At 39.6% G+C, this 18082-nt stretch overlaps 2 protein-coding genes across 2 annotated transcripts in view; one reads left to right on the top strand and one right to left on the bottom strand.

Annotated features, from left to right (window-relative positions):
- LOC114356418 (putative fatty acyl-CoA reductase CG5065) overlaps positions 1–4946 on the bottom strand; it is a 58543-nt gene extending 53597 nt beyond the window's left edge. The window contains exon 1 of the mRNA XM_028309582.1: positions 4608–4946. The gene's annotated coding sequence lies outside the window, so the exon portion shown is untranslated. The remainder of the gene's footprint in view (positions 1–4607) is intronic.
- A 3691-nt stretch (positions 4947–8637) lies between these two features.
- LOC114356416 (uncharacterized) lies at positions 8638–15496 on the top strand (the record flags this gene model as incomplete). The annotated part of the gene is made up of 4 exons (XM_028309579.1): positions 8638–8739; positions 12159–12309; positions 12615–12723; positions 15416–15496. Coding segments are annotated over exons 1-4 (414 nt in total), but the record flags the coding sequence as incomplete, so codon positions are not given.
- Between the last annotated feature and the right edge of the window lie 2586 nt (positions 15497–18082).

The raw sequence follows: 18082 nt of genomic DNA, 5'->3' as shown, positions 1-18082 counted from the left end.
CTGATTAATTTCGTTGCGGGTCCAATGACAGTTTAACTTTCCCCCGGGACAAACTTGACCTTCACTGCTTGGGTTATTGGCGGTCAAGCTGTGGATCCTGGCTACACAGGAGTTGCAGCTGTGGGAACGAGAGGTGGGAATAGTAACGTAAACAAATAGACTGCAAATACACAAGCTTGGGTTAACTGTGAAACGCGCAATAATATCACCTTCAATAAACTACAATAAACGGAACATCAACATTTGTCCTCACTGGGATCGAACTGGTAACGATCTTGTTAAAGTCGGATCTGACGGATGCAATCGGTTACATGGTTAAGTACACGTGGTTCATCATTCCGTTCATCATCATCATTATTTCAGCCATAGGACGTCCACTGCTGAACATAGGCCTCCCCCAATGATTCCCACAAAGGCCGGTTGATAGCGGCCTGCATCCAGCGCCTTCCCGCTACCTTTATGAGGTCGTCAGTCCACCTTATGGGTGGACGTCCTACTTCGTTCGTCTCAACCAAATGACGTCGACTGCTGGACAATGGACGGCCCTGTCTATAGTTGTAGGACTGATGGCCTTTTGGGTAGAAAAGTTCTGGAGACCACGGGCTGAAAGACGTAGTATGGACAGGGCCGACGATCTGGTGAAGGTCGCAGGACTGGTCGATGACACTGCCCTGCCGAATTGGATTCGACGATTGACCTATAATTTATTATTATTTACAGAAATTGGACCTACGTATTTGTCCCAGGTATAGGTGTTTAGATTTACTTCCGGTTAATTTCATGGCTGAAAATGGGACTTTGTTTGGTTTTTGTTTATGCAGAACGAGGCAGGTATTTGACCACAATCACACCTGATGTTAAGTGAGATGCCGTCAAGGATGGTACATAATTATCTGCCCTGTAAGTGCCTATTCACTCTGACCTTGAAGAAACTCGGATTATTTGGCCTGCATCTCTTGTGATGGTAAGTGATGATCAGGCCGAAGGTGGAAGCGAGCTTACCCGGAATCCTCAACCACAGAGAGGAACTGGCTATCCTGCCTCCAACTGCCGGAACACAACATTTGCTGGCTGTCATATTGTTGTTATGGCGACAACTTTAGGTAAGAAGATGGTAACTAGTGTTTACTAACTTAATATTAAATAAAATATTGTCATTGCAAATTGACATCGTTAACATTTGACATCTTTAAAATATGACACCAAGTAGGTACCTACTTTCAGTTAAAATAAAGATTTTTCAATATTTCTGAAGTTCTTAACATTAATATGCATGCCGAATTAATAAATAAATATTTGTAAAACACAATGTTGCTGTGCCCACTGCCCATACCGGGTCTATGTTTGAGACTATAGATTGTTTATTATGTACAACTTAGAAGAAGCTCTAGCATCAACCAAACGGAGCAAAAAAATGTCCCTTACGGAGAAAAGTTATGCCTATTAATTTTCTAGTTATAAAAAAAATCTAAAATCAAATCAATCATATTTTATTCAATTTTGACCACTACTGCACTGGTGGCACTTATGAACGTCAAAATATCTATACTTATAATAAATCTGTAGAGAGGTCAATTCTGTACATTAAATATATATTCAAAATAACTATCAGGGGGTGATTAGTGTTCGATACTGATGCCAAAAATGCAATCAGTAAATTTTTTTTCTGTCTGTCTGTCTGTCTGTCTGTCTGTATGTTCCTTATAGAAACAAAAACTACTCGACGGATTTTAACGAAACTTGGTACAATTATTCTTCATACTCCTGGGCAGGTTATAGTATACTTAGGAATTCCCACGGGAACGGGAATTAGCGGGAAAATCCTTTTGTATGAAAAATCTAAACCGCTTAAGTTAGACGCTTGAAATTTGGCATGCAGGTACCTTACTAAACTTAAAGCTTAGTTACAACAGGATATTGCAAAATTCCCACGGAAACGGGAGTTAGCGGGAAAAAACATTTGTATGAAAAAATCTAAACCGCGTAAGATAGATGAAGGGGGTAAAACGGGATTCACGCGTACGAAGTCGCGGGCGGCCGCTAGTAGTAAATAAAATAAAGGTAGCCCTTATGGGGCACTTTACTTTGGGCCCTACCAGCGCTTCGACACAAACATAATATGGCAAGTGCTGAGAAGAAACGCCGGAACAAACTCAATCACCACTATTTAACAGTAATTATCTAACGGTAAGAACAACCAAATACAAGTACATCAAATATGTGCAGCTGAACTGACCACGCATTATTGTCATCAATGTAGTCTCGAACCTTTGAAAAGCTCTCGAATGGCGACCACGGACCGGAAGGTGTTGTGGGGGATGGGGGATGTCCCTACCCAGGTTAGGTGGACCGAGGTGGATGAACGATCTGGTGAGGGTCGCGGGAGGTCCCTGGATGCAGGCGGCGCAGGACCGGTCGGAATGGTAATCTTTGAGGAAGGCATTTGTCCAGCAGTGGACGGTACAGAAGGTGCATTGGTGGCAACGAGAGGTGGGAATAGAGTATAAAAAAACTACTTCTATGTTTTTGTCCTGTGTCACTGAGGTTAAAATATTGTCTATGATGTCATGCCCCCGTAGGCAGAGCTCTCAATTAAACGGTATGTCTATGACACCACAGTGTAGGTACAATTAGTAGTGTCAAAGAGAAAGGTCGCTGACTGACTCACTCATCATGAAATCTCAGAAACTACAAGTGCTAGGAGTTTCAAATTTTGCATGGGGGTTCCTTTTAGAACGTAGGTGTTCACTAAGACGGGATTTTGCAAAATTCAACCCCTAAGGGGGTAAAACGGGATCCACGCGTACGAAGCCGCGGGCGGCCGCTAGTAACCAATAATTTCATCAGTTTTCATTTGTCTGCATTTTTTTTTATTATATTGTTTTTTCATACAGGCTGTCCTAAAATTAGCACGTCACACTGATATCAGTTGTAGATGAGCTCAAGACGCATAGAACAAGTCCATTTTTTAAAATAACTAAAGATTTGATTATTCGTTTGCATTGAATAGGCTCCGAAACTACTGAACATAGCCGGTTCGAAGTTCGCCGGGTCAGCTAGTCGATCATAAAACTCTGCTACTAAAATCAACTATGTCTACATTAGTAACTACTCCATATTAAAATAGCTATGTGTTTTATTACTATACGCATTCTAAAACCCATTGCACCATTTTGTTGACTGAATAATAAGTATTTATTAATAATTTGCTTCTAAAATTCTACATGTGCGTGCAAAGAAAGGGATTTTAACGATATGTTAATAATTTGTTACGATTTTTATGGCTTCATAACGAATATACGAGATCACGATATGAACGTAAAAAAAAATATGCATTTTACAACTCATTTCATCATATTAAAGGTATTTGAATCATATCACGGCTAAATAGAGTCTAATTTTGTAGTTAAAAGGGTTAACTGACAGATATATCATAGATAAGCTATTAGTTTTGGTATAAAAAATAAATAAAAATTGCAATCGCTGAAAAAGTTTTTTTTTCTTTTAGTGTCAGCTGAATTGAATTTCATTTCTGCCAGTGTGTATTGTTAATAATCATATTTTAAGAATAGTAGGTACATATTTAAAACTCTTTCAAACGATTAGAAATTGCAAAAGCGAAGTACAAGTAGGTTATTTTATAAAAAAAACAGTTTTTTTTTTCATTAAACATTTGTCATCTGTATGTATCGTTTTAAAGTGATTTTTTAATAAAAATATGCAGACGAAACTGTGGTCAAGCATTAAAATATGACAAGCATCATGCAACTATTGATTTCTAATTATTGGTTTTACTAATAACATAAATCGTTACAAAACATGACAAAATCATTTTGTTAGAGCTATTTTCACGTAAATTATGTACACTTCTTTAGACGTTTCTCTAATATGTGCAGTGTGCACTATTTTATTAGATTAAATAATGTTTGCTACACCTTCTTCCATACAATAAAGGAAGTCTAAAATATTGACTAGTTCATAGAAAGAACGATAAAATTATACTGAAGTCTCTATCCATGCTTTAGTTAATAAGATGGAAGTTACATAAATCAGTATGTTCTTCGCTAAAATTGACAATAATCATGAAAATATATCGACATTTTGTTATATTATCGCAACTGCAGTCTTAAAGATTTCGAACGTTAACCAATAAAGTGACATAACTCAAGAATTAAAAATCCAGAGAAATCATCTCGACTCCCAAATCTTCCCAAAAACGCGCATGTCTAACTTCCATTGAGGAATGGACGACAAGGACAGAGCTATCTGGCCAGAGCGAGAGAGCTGGTGGGATTCCAAAAAATCGGGAAACTCCGTCACCATCGCACACATAATGTTCGCATTATGTCATTATGTCACTGGCATGTTAAACCGTGAAAAAGAAAAAAATACCTATGCTCAATTTGAAAATTTCAAAAATCGAACACCGATTCCTATTTCAATTGTTTTCCCAATAAGGTACTTTTTATAGGCACACTTTTTCGATTTCCACACAGCGGGCGGTAGTGATAAGCCGACATACTTACTAACTGCATTAAGTCTAAATTTTTAGGTCACAGAGCCGTCTTATGAAGTCTGGCTAAATTGAATGAGTACGGAATACTTACGTGTTATATTCCAGACGACGACTTTCAGTTCGAACAAGCACCACACCTAATCATTTGTCAAATTAAGAAGATAATTAGCAAATTGAAAAAACTTATAGACGCTTTACTATTGCAATTACACTGCACAGGTTATAAATTAGAATTGGTATTTTTGAACGGAGTACGCGCGCGGCGTTGTTCTATTTTCGTTTTGATGCTGTTGTGGAGTTTTGTACGTTGAATACGGGTTGTGAAACGAATGTGTTGGAAAAAAAATCAATTTGAAACGCGCTACACGGTCGCCATTTTGTATCTGACCGGGATAAGCAGGGGCTGGGCTAGCGCGCATGCGCGGCTCCGGTCACCGCCCAAACTGTCTAGCATGGAGTAGTCAATTACAGATTTTTTATACCCCTCATATTGCGTTTTGTTCGCGAGGAATTTGGCAAATGAAATCCCAAATGAATTCCCATCGAAATTTTGAAAAAATGATTTTTTAAATTGACCCTGTAAAGTACCTTGCATTAAAAAATTACTCTACCCGTATTTTTTTAATGTCTTTTTATAATGGACATAGATCACAGCAGGTTCAGACTTAGATAGATCTACTTTGTCAAAAAAGTAGGCTACATTTACTTGAAAATCTAGGTCAAAACTTATTTTAAAAATGGCGAGAACTCTTGTTCTATTCTTCGAGCCTAATCTATTAGTTTCGATAAATGATGAAAGATTTGTTTATAATTTTTAGCTATTGTATCGCTAAAACGTAGTTTCTACCATAGTTTCTAGTCCGGCCGTTTGGTGTAGTGGTTCGAAACGGACTACTATTCCGGAGGTTGCGGGTTCGATTCCCGCACAGTACAAACATTTGTGTGCATGAACATATTTGTTTGTATTGGACTGGGTGTTTTCTATGTATAAATATATGTATTTAAAAAAAGTATTTAAGTATGTTTATATCTGTTGTCTAGTACCCATAGTACAAGCTTTGCTTAGTTTGGGACTAGAAGCGCAGTGTAAAATGTCCAAGGATATTTATTTATTATTATTTATTTATTATTGTGTCCGGTGCTAGCTGATATTTACTTAGGCCCGATTCGACCAAACTTTTATCCGAGAATAACTCCTGGTATAACCACAGGTATAACTGGCACATTGACAGTGTCAGTATGGGAAATATGTCAAAACTGACGATTTATTCTGAGATTAATATTCACTCTTGTTTGGTCGAATCCACCCATAAGCATATATTTTTAAATACATACATTATTATAAGGTAAAAGGAAATATTTTATTTTATTTCATAATTCAGACATTAAAATAAATTGTTTTACAAGCTAGTCTATCATAAATGACAATATTTTATCCTTTACTAAAGTCAATAATATAATACAGGATAATTAAAGTGTTATCCTTCTATTATTAATTATATGACTATGCGGTAGGGTGACCAAGTAGTTCTATAATGTCGGGATAAAGTGGGACTAAGCTAAAGTTAACAACGAATACGGAAGCACGTCGAAGCTAACTGCGCACCTCGCTGGAATGCACTTACCCGCGTACGTCCCGTCCGTACCAGAACGTCGATGTGACGTCACGGCTGCTAGGTGCTCAGTTAACTCAATCGACTTGTAACGATGATCTGGCGAGGTACTAGATGCAGGCAGCGCGGGAAATCTTTGGGGGAGACCTTTGTCCAACAGTGGACGTCATTTGGCTGAAAAGAACGAATAATAGGTAAAAATAGTAGCAATAAAATTTCTTCAACGACCGGCCCTGTGCTGCACGGTGCCTGCATCCAGGCGCTACCCACGACCTTCACCAGGTCTTCGGTCCACCTAGTGGGAGGCCTGCCCCTTACGTCCTCCAGCCTGTGGTCGCCAATGAGCCTATTGTAGTCTTGACTTTCTTTGACTTAAGGTATAGTAATCCCCTAGATGGGGCAGAGGGCGTCCACAACATTCCTCCATCGCGTTCGGTCTTGAGCTTCGCGTTTGATCTCGCTCCAAATCTTGCCGATCTTCTTCGCCTCGTCTGCCACAGTGCGCCGCCAAGTTTGCTTGGGGCGACCACATTTGCGTTTTCCTTAGGGGTTCCAATCCAGGCCTGCTTGGTGATGTGATCAGGATCTCTTCGGAGAGTCAGCCCGATCGAGTTCCACTTGTGGCGCTTGATCTGCTGGTCGATCGGAATTTTGTGGCAGAGTTCCAATAGCTCGTCGTTGGAGATTTTCTCTGGCCAGTATATGCTAAGAATTCGGCGAAGGCAGCGGTTGACGAAGACTTGCAGCTGGTGTGTGCTAACCTTGGTGACCTTCCACGTTTCACACCTATTGTAGTCTGAAATCATATAATTACATATTTTAAACATAGGCGGGGCACATAGCTCGTAGAGACGATGGCCGTTGGGGCAGGAAAGTTCTCGAGTGGCGTCCACGGGCTGGAAGACGTAGCGTGGGCAGACCTCCTACTAGGTGGACCGACGATCTAGTAAAGGTCGCGGGAAGAGCCTGGATGCGGGCAGCGCAGGACCTTTCACTATGGAAAACCTTGGGGGAGGCCTTAATTCTGTACCCCCAGTGAAAAGGGATCTAACTCGACTTAGATCAAAATTGACTTTATAACATAATGTGAATCTCTGAAAAATTAGCTATTTTTGTATCTAATCGGTATGTTTCTACGACGTATAGAAAAGAAAATAATTTTGTGCCAAATGATACAAGTAAGGCTTTGTGAACCAATTTTGAGTTTTCTTTCGTGTATATTGATACATGTCTACTTTTAACAAAGTGTACCGGAGGCTTCTTTCAATTTTTTATTGTGTCAAGAGGTACGACTCGTGTTACTACTTTTTACACGATTGTAGTTGTTCAGATTGAATTTGTGATTAACAATATAAGATGACTCATATTAATATACACAAAAAAACTATGTATTGTTGGTTGGTGAAAAAGAATGTTACTTAATTTATGGCACAAAAAGTAAAAGACAAATGATTATTTATTTTGTGTATAATGATTCAATTCGACTAATACCATTAACCACAAAAGTTTCGTACATGTGTAAAATGTTATAAGTTACTTAGATCAAAAACATTTGAAAATCGCAACTAATGATTTGGTTAATTATTTGGTGTAAAATGATATAACTTAGCCCAATTGTCAGATTAAAGGAAAAAATAATGTCGTAGTTCATAAATCAAAGAACTTTAGTTAATAGTTTTAATAAATAATGGTTAACATCTACTAGTAAAACGTATAATTGAGTTCATAGTGCCTAACGTTGTCAATAAAAGTACTTAATAAGTGCATTATAGAATTTACAAGAGCTCCAACTACCAGAACTCTTTATAAACAAAACTCATCACCTTAGACAACAAATTGAACTGGGCGAGTCATGTCGAGAACAAAATAAAAATGGCCTGTATAACATTCCATCAGTGCAAGAGACTCATTGGTAGTAGATGAGGTCTCAACCCAAAGATAACACTGACTCTACACGTCGGTTATATGGCCCTCTTACACAAAATATTATAGATCACTTGTGTGGTGGCACAAAACACAACTATCCACAGCAAGATCAAAACTCCAAAGCCTGCAACGCCTAGTAAGCATAGCGGCCACTAGTTGTATGAGAACCACTCCATCGATAAAATGATTTATGTCCCATTACATCACTTTACACGAATGTAAAATTGCCGTGCATGGCGATATAACTGGGTTTTTATTTAATTACGAAAAAACTACATGCTATATTTCCCAAACTGGCACACTGCCTAATTATATCTAACATTACCTTTCACCTAAAAAATATTTCACCAAGTTATCTCTAATAGCGACGAAGCAGGATTTTTTTTAACTTCAAATGCGATTTCCCAAAAATCACCATTTTCGACTTAACTCCGTTTTCACTGGGGGTACAGCTTTGTCCAGCTGTGGACATCATTTGGCTGAAACGACGACGACGACGTACCTATGTTGTAGCTGTCCCACCTCGATACGCCCATATGGTCGCCCTACTCCTCTTGTACTGTTTCTCATAGTAACATCCAACTCAGTACTCAGTGGTCGGTGCGGTGAAAATGTTACTGAAAGTGCCATTTATTTGGATAGGATACCTACTAATAGATAGATTTGTCTCATTCGCCTTCGCAGGTAAGTCTATTTATTTACTAGTTACTAGCTTTCCGCCCGCGGCTTCGCCCGCGTGGATTTTTTTCTGTCACAGAAAACCTTTATCGCGCGCGTCCCTGTTTCCAAAACCGGGATAAAAAACTATCCTATGTCCTTTCCCGGGACTCAAACTATGTCTATGCCAAACATTCAAATCGGTTCAGTAGTTTTGACGTGAAAGAGAGACAGACAGACAGAGTTACTTTCCCATTTATAATATTAGTATAGATCTAGCGGCCGCCCGCGTTTTCGTACTCTTGGATCCCGTTCTACCCCCTTAGGGGTTGAATTTTGCAAAATCCCGTCTTAGTGAGCACCTACGTTCTAAAAGGAACCCCCATGCAAAATTTGAGACTATTAGCACTTGTAGTTTCTGAGCTTTCGGGAGTGAGTCAGTCAGTGCCTTTCGCTTTTATTTAGACCTACTAAAACACCCGCAAGGCGGACAGATGACCTCATAAAGGCTGCAAAGCGCTGGATGCAGGTCGCTGCAAACAAGCCAACCTGGAAATCATTGGGGGAGGCCTATGTTCAGCTGTGGACGTCCTTTGACTAAATGATGACAATGATGATGATGATGAAGAACTTAATAAGTTCTACTCTTTCCTTTGTAACAAAGCATTAAATATCTTGTAGGAGTGTAATCTTCGGAAACATGAATGTGACATAATGTTTAATTCAATACAATCTTGTCGCGACAAGGAAAAAATTTCGTGCTTTTAAGCAATTTTGTGAAAAATATCATTGATCGCCCCATAATCTTCTTCTTGTCGTGTCGACAACAAACCTACACAGCGTCAGCCCAAAACTCCGCCACAAGAGTGGCATAATTTATTGATACTTACTGTCCGTGGTGCATCATTTCTTAAAGGTTAGGTACTTAAACCTTTGTTTTGTGTCCTGTCATCCGCTTAGTTCTGGAGAGAAGTCGAACCTTAACTTCGAACTCCTCTTATATTCAACTGAACTTCTGATTAATTTCGTTTTGGGTCCAATGACAGTTTAACTTTCCCCCGGGACAAACTTGACCTTCACTGGTTATGTTGTTGGCGGTCAAGCTGTAGGTCCTGGCTACACAGGAAGTGCAGCGGTGGGAATGAGAGGTGGGAATAACCCCTTACATTGTACTCCGCCCCACAGAACATCCCGGGTTCGATTCCCAGTGGGGGCAACATTTTCTGCTCGATTTGGTTTTTGGTTAGTGGTATGACTTGTTCAAGCCCACCTTGCTAGCCGCCATCTTACCCAAGTCTGTCGCCATAACAATAAATAACGATGTCGTGCATTGCATGCCCAAAGAACTGCACGCAGGAAGATTTAATTAATGCTACTGACAACGCCAATCTTAGCGGAGTTTTGGGCTGACTCTGTAAAGATTTGTTGTCAACACGACAAGAAGAAGAAAATAGCCAGTTCCTCGTGTTTGAGGATATCGAATCATCAATACATCATCAATCTGGTAGGGCACAAAAGATATAAGGAGAGTCCATGTAAAGTGCTTTATTTAAAAAAAGTGTTTTTTTTTTGTTTTTTTCTTGTTTTGACTTTCATAAGTGCCATAATATTGGTCTGAAATGAATAAAATGATTTAGATTTTTTTGATTTTGAATAAAGATTAACTAGGTACCTATTTAAAAAAACATATTCTAATACCAACTATGGAAACTAAAATTATCATTAATCATTTATGACAACTTTAATAAATGTAATTAAATGTATTGTGGTTAATATTTCCCGATGACTAATGTATTTGAAAGATAATTAGTTACAAAGTTTACATAAATACTGTATTAAAAACCGCTCTAGTGAGAGGCCGTGTCTTTTAACGGGACTATTCCCACCTCTCGTTCCCACTTCCCACCGCTGCAACTCCTGTGTAGCCAGGATCTACAGCTTGACCGCCAATAACCCAACCAGTGAAGGCCTAGTTTGTCCCGGGGGAAAGTTAAACTGTCATTGGACCCGCAAAAAAAATTATCACTTTACTGTTTTTGGTAAATGATTATTTTTACTATACTATCTGAACCTGTAAAAATATTTTTGTGTTGGTTAACCCATTTCTCACGAAAGGCTTTGACATCACCCTACAGCCAATAGGGATGGAGCAGTAAAGAAAATTGTTGCAAAAACGCGAAATAATATTAAAAATTTAATCATCGGCCTTATTAATAAAATTTACACCCTAGTTGAACTCTGGCTTAAGTTGTCATTTAGTATGGCAATGTCATTTTAATCCAAGGTTCATCCTAGGTGCAACTTTTTATTAATAAGGGGGTACAAGTCTAGGCGCAGACCACCAACTTTTAGTTGGCTGATCCTCGATTCGGGCTGTTGATCAGTATGGAGATGTGGAAGTGTGCACAATGCACATTACACCGATTTGGTATCGGGCGATTCTTCATACAAATTAGAATCGGGCCCAACTATGGGCCAACTAATCGGTAGTCTGCTTCTAGGCAGTGGCGGACTAACAAGAGGGCCCCCGGTCTTTGGGGGGCCCCAAACGCCTCAGTACCTCACGAGTGGCTACCTACTACTAACCATGAATCAGCGTGACATGGCATGTCAGAAAAAGGAGCTTAGATCAGAATTAATACGCCATTTTTTTAAAGCTAGGGGCCTCAGTTGATTAGTTTTCGCCACGGCCCTCTAACGGGCTTAGTCCGCCAAATCCGGATAATGGACAAGTTTCGTGATGTTGAAAACATTAGATTTCACTGAATGGGGTTAAAATATAGACCAAAACTAATAAGCCGGTGAAAATATTTTTTAAATCCATCAAGAAATGGCTGAGAAATTAATTACCTATTTAAATTACCTCCACATTTTCGCGTGGAACTTAAAAATAGGCGGTGCCGTTTTTAAATATGGTAAGGCTTGGATATGTCAAAAAAGGTTACACAACTTTACTAAGAAAGAATCTTGAAGGACCCTGGCTGAAAAAAAAAACTAGTAGAAAAATTAGAACCTAATAGATTAAAAAAAAATTGATCTGTCAACAGCACTGGCTGGACCAGAGCCCCGATTACGGTAATTTTTAACGTCAACAATCCAGACACGCTTCTCGATTCTGCGATACGATTGGTCGTTCAACAGCGTACGTCAGCTGTTTTGACCAATCGTATCGCAGAATCAGAAACGCGTCTGGATTGTAGACGTTATAAAAGTTACCGTAATCGGGGCTCTGGGCTGATTACTGTTTGTACTTCGAATGACTGTCGTGACTACTTCGAATCAAAATGGAGCGAATTTTGTTATGCGCAACCCTAAAGCTGTAACTTTTGTATTTGTAGAGATATTTTCATGATTCTTTCACAATTATTATTCGTTTTATTAAAATAAAAAATTTGGAAACTTGTCCATTATGATTGCAGTTAACAGCTTGTTTTATTATTTTTCAGGAACATCCACCATACAACTTAACACGAGTCATGAGCCATGTAATGTGACTGCATCTAGAGAACGAACCATCAGTAATAATACCGTTGTCATAGACTTGGGAGACGATATGCGTCTTGAATTTATTAGTCAACATTACATGAATCGTATAATGTAAGATTTACCTACTAAACATAATACATAAATAATAATATACTGACATTTATGACGTTGCTCTGAAGTCTTGCTCACGTTTGACGTTAGAACCCCCCCCCCCCCGTGCCGGGTCTATAGCTCAGGCACGCTCAGGCTCGGACTGAGTTAAATGCTAATCCTATAGGTAACTTATTTATTTATTTAATAACAATCTTAGCTGTAACATTACAGGTTACCCCAATGCGATAGAGCAGAATAATTAGTACATATTTTAATATAGTAATTAAAATTGCTTGCTATAACATAAAACTAATACATTTCAGATGCAACGTGAGTCACCCTTCGAACACCCCTTTTGACTTCAAAGTTAAAGAAATCGATCCAAAGCTGAATCCCGATAACCATGAGACGAAACTTGATCGTATGGTTATTGTAAGTATTAAAGACCGAAGCACACTTACCAACCCGGTAACGGATCGTAACCGTATCAACTCGAGGCGGTCAGTATTCTTTGTATTAAACTCCGTACTGCAACGCACTCTTATCCGCACCGTAACGTAAACGCCATGAAGCTATAGATAAAAATGGAGGCCACACTCCGAATACCTACTTGAAGCACAAACTATGTATTACTATCTCGCTCTCGGTGGGCAGACTCTCTCTTTCTAAATAAACAAAAAATATAAATTTGCTCAAATTCAATGAAACTCAATGTAAAATCTTTATTTCTTGACATAGGTATCATTAAATGATAAGTGTAAATACTGGTAAAACGTTTTAGGAAGAAATTACTGTAAAAAATGTGAAAAATGTTTACAATGATCCAATGTCGGAAATCACGAAATAAACACTTACGCGTGGAATCTTATATCACTTCCAGGACACCACGTACTACCGCAACCACGCACTACAAAATTTTGCACCATTTCTTGTGATAAATCAATGATTATTTCCTGTAAACAATCTCAAACGAAATTAACTGCATAATAAACAAAATAGTAAACAACCGCCATGATGGGCCGGATTGGGCCGATGTTGCCACATGGTACCGATTCCCCAGGAATTGGGATTGTAATTCCCTGATTCGCCAACACATGAAACCTAAACGGCCGACAATTTTGTGATTTTTAATTCAACTAGGTAATCGTAGTTCAAATATTTAATTATTTATTTGTTTTGCAACGGGGCGTCTTAGCTAGCTCAGTCTGACACCCCGCTGTTTAGTACTAAGTCCCAGTTCGCCTTCTGCGATGAGGGATGTGTACCTATCCAGGATGCCTACAGGGATATTCGACCAAGGAAACGCACAATCAATAACACAATGGCACTTATAATTCAGGTTCCACAATGGTTTCCTTATTCTAACTTCACTGACTCTAAGTTTATTATTATTACGAGCAATTACTTTACAGGTTATATCACAATTACTAATTAATGGCAATGAAAAGAATAGCGACGCGCCCGATCCGCGTCCCGAGACTAGTTTACGTATCCGCGAGAGGGGCGGCGCCCTGTGCGAGGTTTAGCGAGTGTTAGTCTGGATACTTATAACTAGGGGGGTAGGATGTGGCCCAATTAGCTCGAGCCAGAGGCCGAAGCCCTCAGGTGAGCGCGACCACAGAGGAAAGGCGTTGGACCTACGTGGCGAGGGGGTGTGAAGTTCAGGAAGGGTGGCAGCAGGATTGCTACCGCGGGTCGGGGATGAGTATCTCATGCACTACTCGGTAGGGATTAGAACCGGTAGGCTATCAACGGTAAAACGTCTCGAATCGACAATTAGATCACCGACCGAGTTATCGAGGTACCGAATCAAGCCAGAGTCGAACAGTCAGGGTTAGTGGGAACAATGAGGATAGCTATTCGCTAGGGACTCTGTGCAATGCAGCCGAGGGAACGATAGACGCGCGCGCGAACGTCTGGCTGTTGCAATGGCTCCCGAGCGAATGCTAGGCGCCCGCGGTCGCCGCCGTCTCATATATTAGCTCGGTCCGTGCGGCGTGCGGCCGCGCAGCCGTAGGGTTGTCAAAATCTCCGTGCTCGGTGCTAGGGCTGTCGATGCGTCGCGGGGCGCGTCACAGTTTAACTTCTGATTTGGTTAGTGAATTGGCTATTTCGAAGAATTTACTAGGAGATTTAAATCAGGAGATAGCAATACTACAGTCCACATTAAAAAGAGAGGTCGGCCCACAGAGAGCGAGAAAGAGATAAGTAGGTATTTGACTCAAGTTTTTGTTCCAAGTCTGCCCTCCATTTTTATCTTTAGCTTCATGGTAAACGCCTCGCCTCACGGTTGACAGCGTGACGAAAGGCGACACGGTGTTGATCCCTTTCCGGGTTGATAAATGTGCTATGAACTTTAATTCATACTAATTATTTATTATTGTATAATTATAATTTTAGGAAGACCAGGGTCTACATACTTAGAATATTATGGCAAAACTCGTACAGAGAGGCTTTAGGCGAATTATTGTAGAAAATATTTTTTTTTAAAACTAGCTCATTACGTACCTATACGTCAATACCAGAGTAAATACAAATGAGTAGGTCATCTTCATAGAAACGCACGGGCGCGGTTTGTATGTGAGCGCGCCAATACGTGTGCGGCGCGCACGCACACACTGACAAAATGTAGCGGGGATTAGCGGGGAGCCAGTCGTGGTTGCGCCGAATGAGTCAGTGTGCGCGTGCGCGCCGCATACGTATTGGCGCGCTCACATACAAACCGCGCTCGGGCGTTTCTATGAAGATGACCTACTCATTTGTATTTACTCTGATTACGGTTAGCACTCCGCTAAACTGATAATCATATTAATCATTGTGGGAGGACTGTTCATCAGTGAACGTCCTGTGCTTGGTCAATATTTTCCTACGGAACCACTTGTATCTTTGGCTCTGTTTCTTCGACAGTGGGAAGTATACTGGACATGGTTGGAGAGCGTCACTCTCACTTGGCAATGTCCAGTATAATGGACATTGTCCAGTATAATGGACATTGTCAGGCTGAAATAGGTAGATTTTTTTGGGTATTTTTTCTAGAGTCCTACACAATCTAAAAACTGAAATCTGTAACCGTTTTACAAAAATTAATAAAAATTTCGTCGAATGAAGGGTTTATTAATTTTAGACAATTAAAAATGAGCGTGCGGCGGAAATGGAAAGCAAACAAGAAAACAACGGTACCTTGAAATATTTATATGCAATGAAGGTCAGTAGAATAAATAATAAATATACTATTTTTAATAGTCCATGCAAATAAAGGAATTTTGACTTTGACTTTGAATAGTATGAGCTTATTATAAAAATAAAACTAAAATATGCTGTGATACCAATTTCTTCAACACCCTGTACATATCGTGCGCCTCAACGCATCGTGTGCTTTGGCTCTAAATCGTGACAGGCACGGATTTAGGGGGAGGGGGTGAACCGGGGCACCCCAGGGGCCAAAAAAAGGGGGCGCTTAGAAACAATCGTAGATCCGTGGCTGTCTGGGTATCTTTGGACAGAATCTCTGTAAAAGCAAAAGGTCCCTGACTGACTCCCTCGCTCATTACGAAATCTCAGAAACTACAAGTGCTAGGTGCCTGGATGCGAGCGGCGCAGGACCGGTCTTTGTGTAAATCCTTGGGGGAGGCCTTTGTCCAGCAGTGGACGTCTTTCGGCTGAAACGAACGAACGAACAAGAACAAAATTTGAGAATCTATCTCAAATTTTGCATGAGGGTTCTATTTAGAACGTTGGTGCTCACTAAGACGAGATTTTGCAAAATTCAACCCCTAAGGAGGTAAAACGGGGTCGCGGGCGGCCGCTAGTACAGTCGCAGAATGAAAAGGTTCGTCACCTTAGTGTCGGTTTTCGCTTGCACTAGGTACTGTAAGAGTCAAACCTGCCAACATAACAGTGCAAGAAACAGTGCTGCTAACATTTAAATAAATATGACGTTTGCTAACAAATAGGTTTTGCTTGTTTATTTTTCTATCCCATCAGTGCAATGCAATGATGACATTGACCAATTGACAATAGTTTTTTTTATTTAATAGAAATAATAATGGCAGGTTGAACCAACAAGAAGGTTTTAGTTTATCAATCATAATCTTCTTGACAAGATAAATCGTCAAACAATTTTGATCTGAATAATTTTGAACTTTACTGACGAACAGTTAAAGATTATTTTCTCTAACTCGAGATTATTCTGTAACATAGTTTCAAAAGGTAATATGTGCTCGCGATTCGTTGAAGGAATCAATTTGAAAACTGACGAACCTTTTCATTCCGTGACTGTACATAATAGTAGCAGTAAGCTTTTAATTTATGTTTTGGAATATTACATTTTGTAGAGTTACATAGCCAATAATATGATGTATAGGTCTACCGCTTCACCGCCATCGCCTGAGGTATGGGACGGCACGGGAGGGTGACATTGACATTTATGACGTGACAGAGCATATTCTGAAGATCTGAAGTCTCGCTGGCGTTTGACGTTACAAAAATACCCTCCAGCCGCTCACCTCAGGCACTGACTGAGTTAGCTAGACCTGTAGCTAGTCAAGTCTAAAGCAGGGTACTCATCTAGCCGTGTAGCATGTAATGTATCAGATACTGTATCAAGTGAGTACATAGGCACGAGTCCGCTGCGAGCTGCTCCCGCGTGGTTCGCAGGGAGATCGCAGCGACCCGCCGACTGGCGGTATCACTGCGAGCACAAAGGAGGATTCAGGAGCTCGCAGCCAGATATGCGATGACCGTGGACGAGCCGTACTCACTTGAAGGTTGGTTACGTTACATGCTACGTTACGTGCTACGTGGCAGGTGAGTACCCTGCCTAATTTTCGCGTACCTGAGTCTACAATAAATAAAGTTATTTCATTTGATTTGTTTTATTATTCAATGAAAATATTGTCCGAACCCTTAGTATTTCTCTTCGACAAATACTTTAACACATTGTGAACCACTTTTCTTTCACGACTATAAAAAGATTTTAGCAATTTAATTCACAAAATCAATTGCGCACATTTAAAATAAAGTTTGTTTACACTTTGACAGCAATAGACTGACATGCAAGGTGACATGTCAATGAAGTTTTCAGTTACTGTTGCCATTATAAGAAATTAGTACCATTAGTTTTCCGCAACATGGCGAGGGTTTTTATGTTCCTGGTCAGGCTATACTTTTTACATTACTATAAAAAGTACCAACAAAAATTGTTTTGAACGAGATCTAGTAAGTAGTTTTTTTTATAGCCTGACCACGAACATAAAAACCCTGGCATAGAGGCGCGTCAATTGCATTTGATAGTGAGTGCAACACTGAGTACAGTCGTACCTGTGTTAAATTAATAGGCTAACTTTATGTATCAGGATTCAGAATTACGGGCTAATTTGATATTTTCATAAATTAACGAAAAAATATTATTATAGGTAACCTGGTTTATATAAATTAAATGAAACCATCAATCGAGCTAGTAGGATTTATTTTATTCATCAATAATCAAATCCAGAACTTGAATATTCAACTACAATGTCTGCTCATGAACGCTTCAAACCCGGTACTTATTTCCCAATTCCATAAAATTCAACACTTAGAAAGTGACAAAAATCTTTAAAATAGGTAGTTGAAACAAACCACAGCTAATTTTCATAGTGGACTGTACTATACGATAAACATGTCAGTCAATTTGACAACCTTTGTTGGAAACATTATTCAATGAAAATATTGTCCGAACCCTTGGTATTTCTCTTCGACAAATACTTTAACACATTGTGAACCACTTTTCTTTCACGACTATAAAAAGATT

Source organism: Ostrinia furnacalis, unplaced genomic scaffold (genome assembly GCF_004193835.3).
Source record: "Ostrinia furnacalis isolate ACB-3 unplaced genomic scaffold, ASM419383v2 OfSCF2804, whole genome shotgun sequence".
Taxonomy (NCBI): Eukaryota; Metazoa; Arthropoda; class Insecta; order Lepidoptera; family Crambidae; genus Ostrinia; species Ostrinia furnacalis.
The sequence above is the reverse complement of the archived record's forward strand: the minus strand, read 5'-3'. Positions and strand labels throughout refer to the sequence as shown.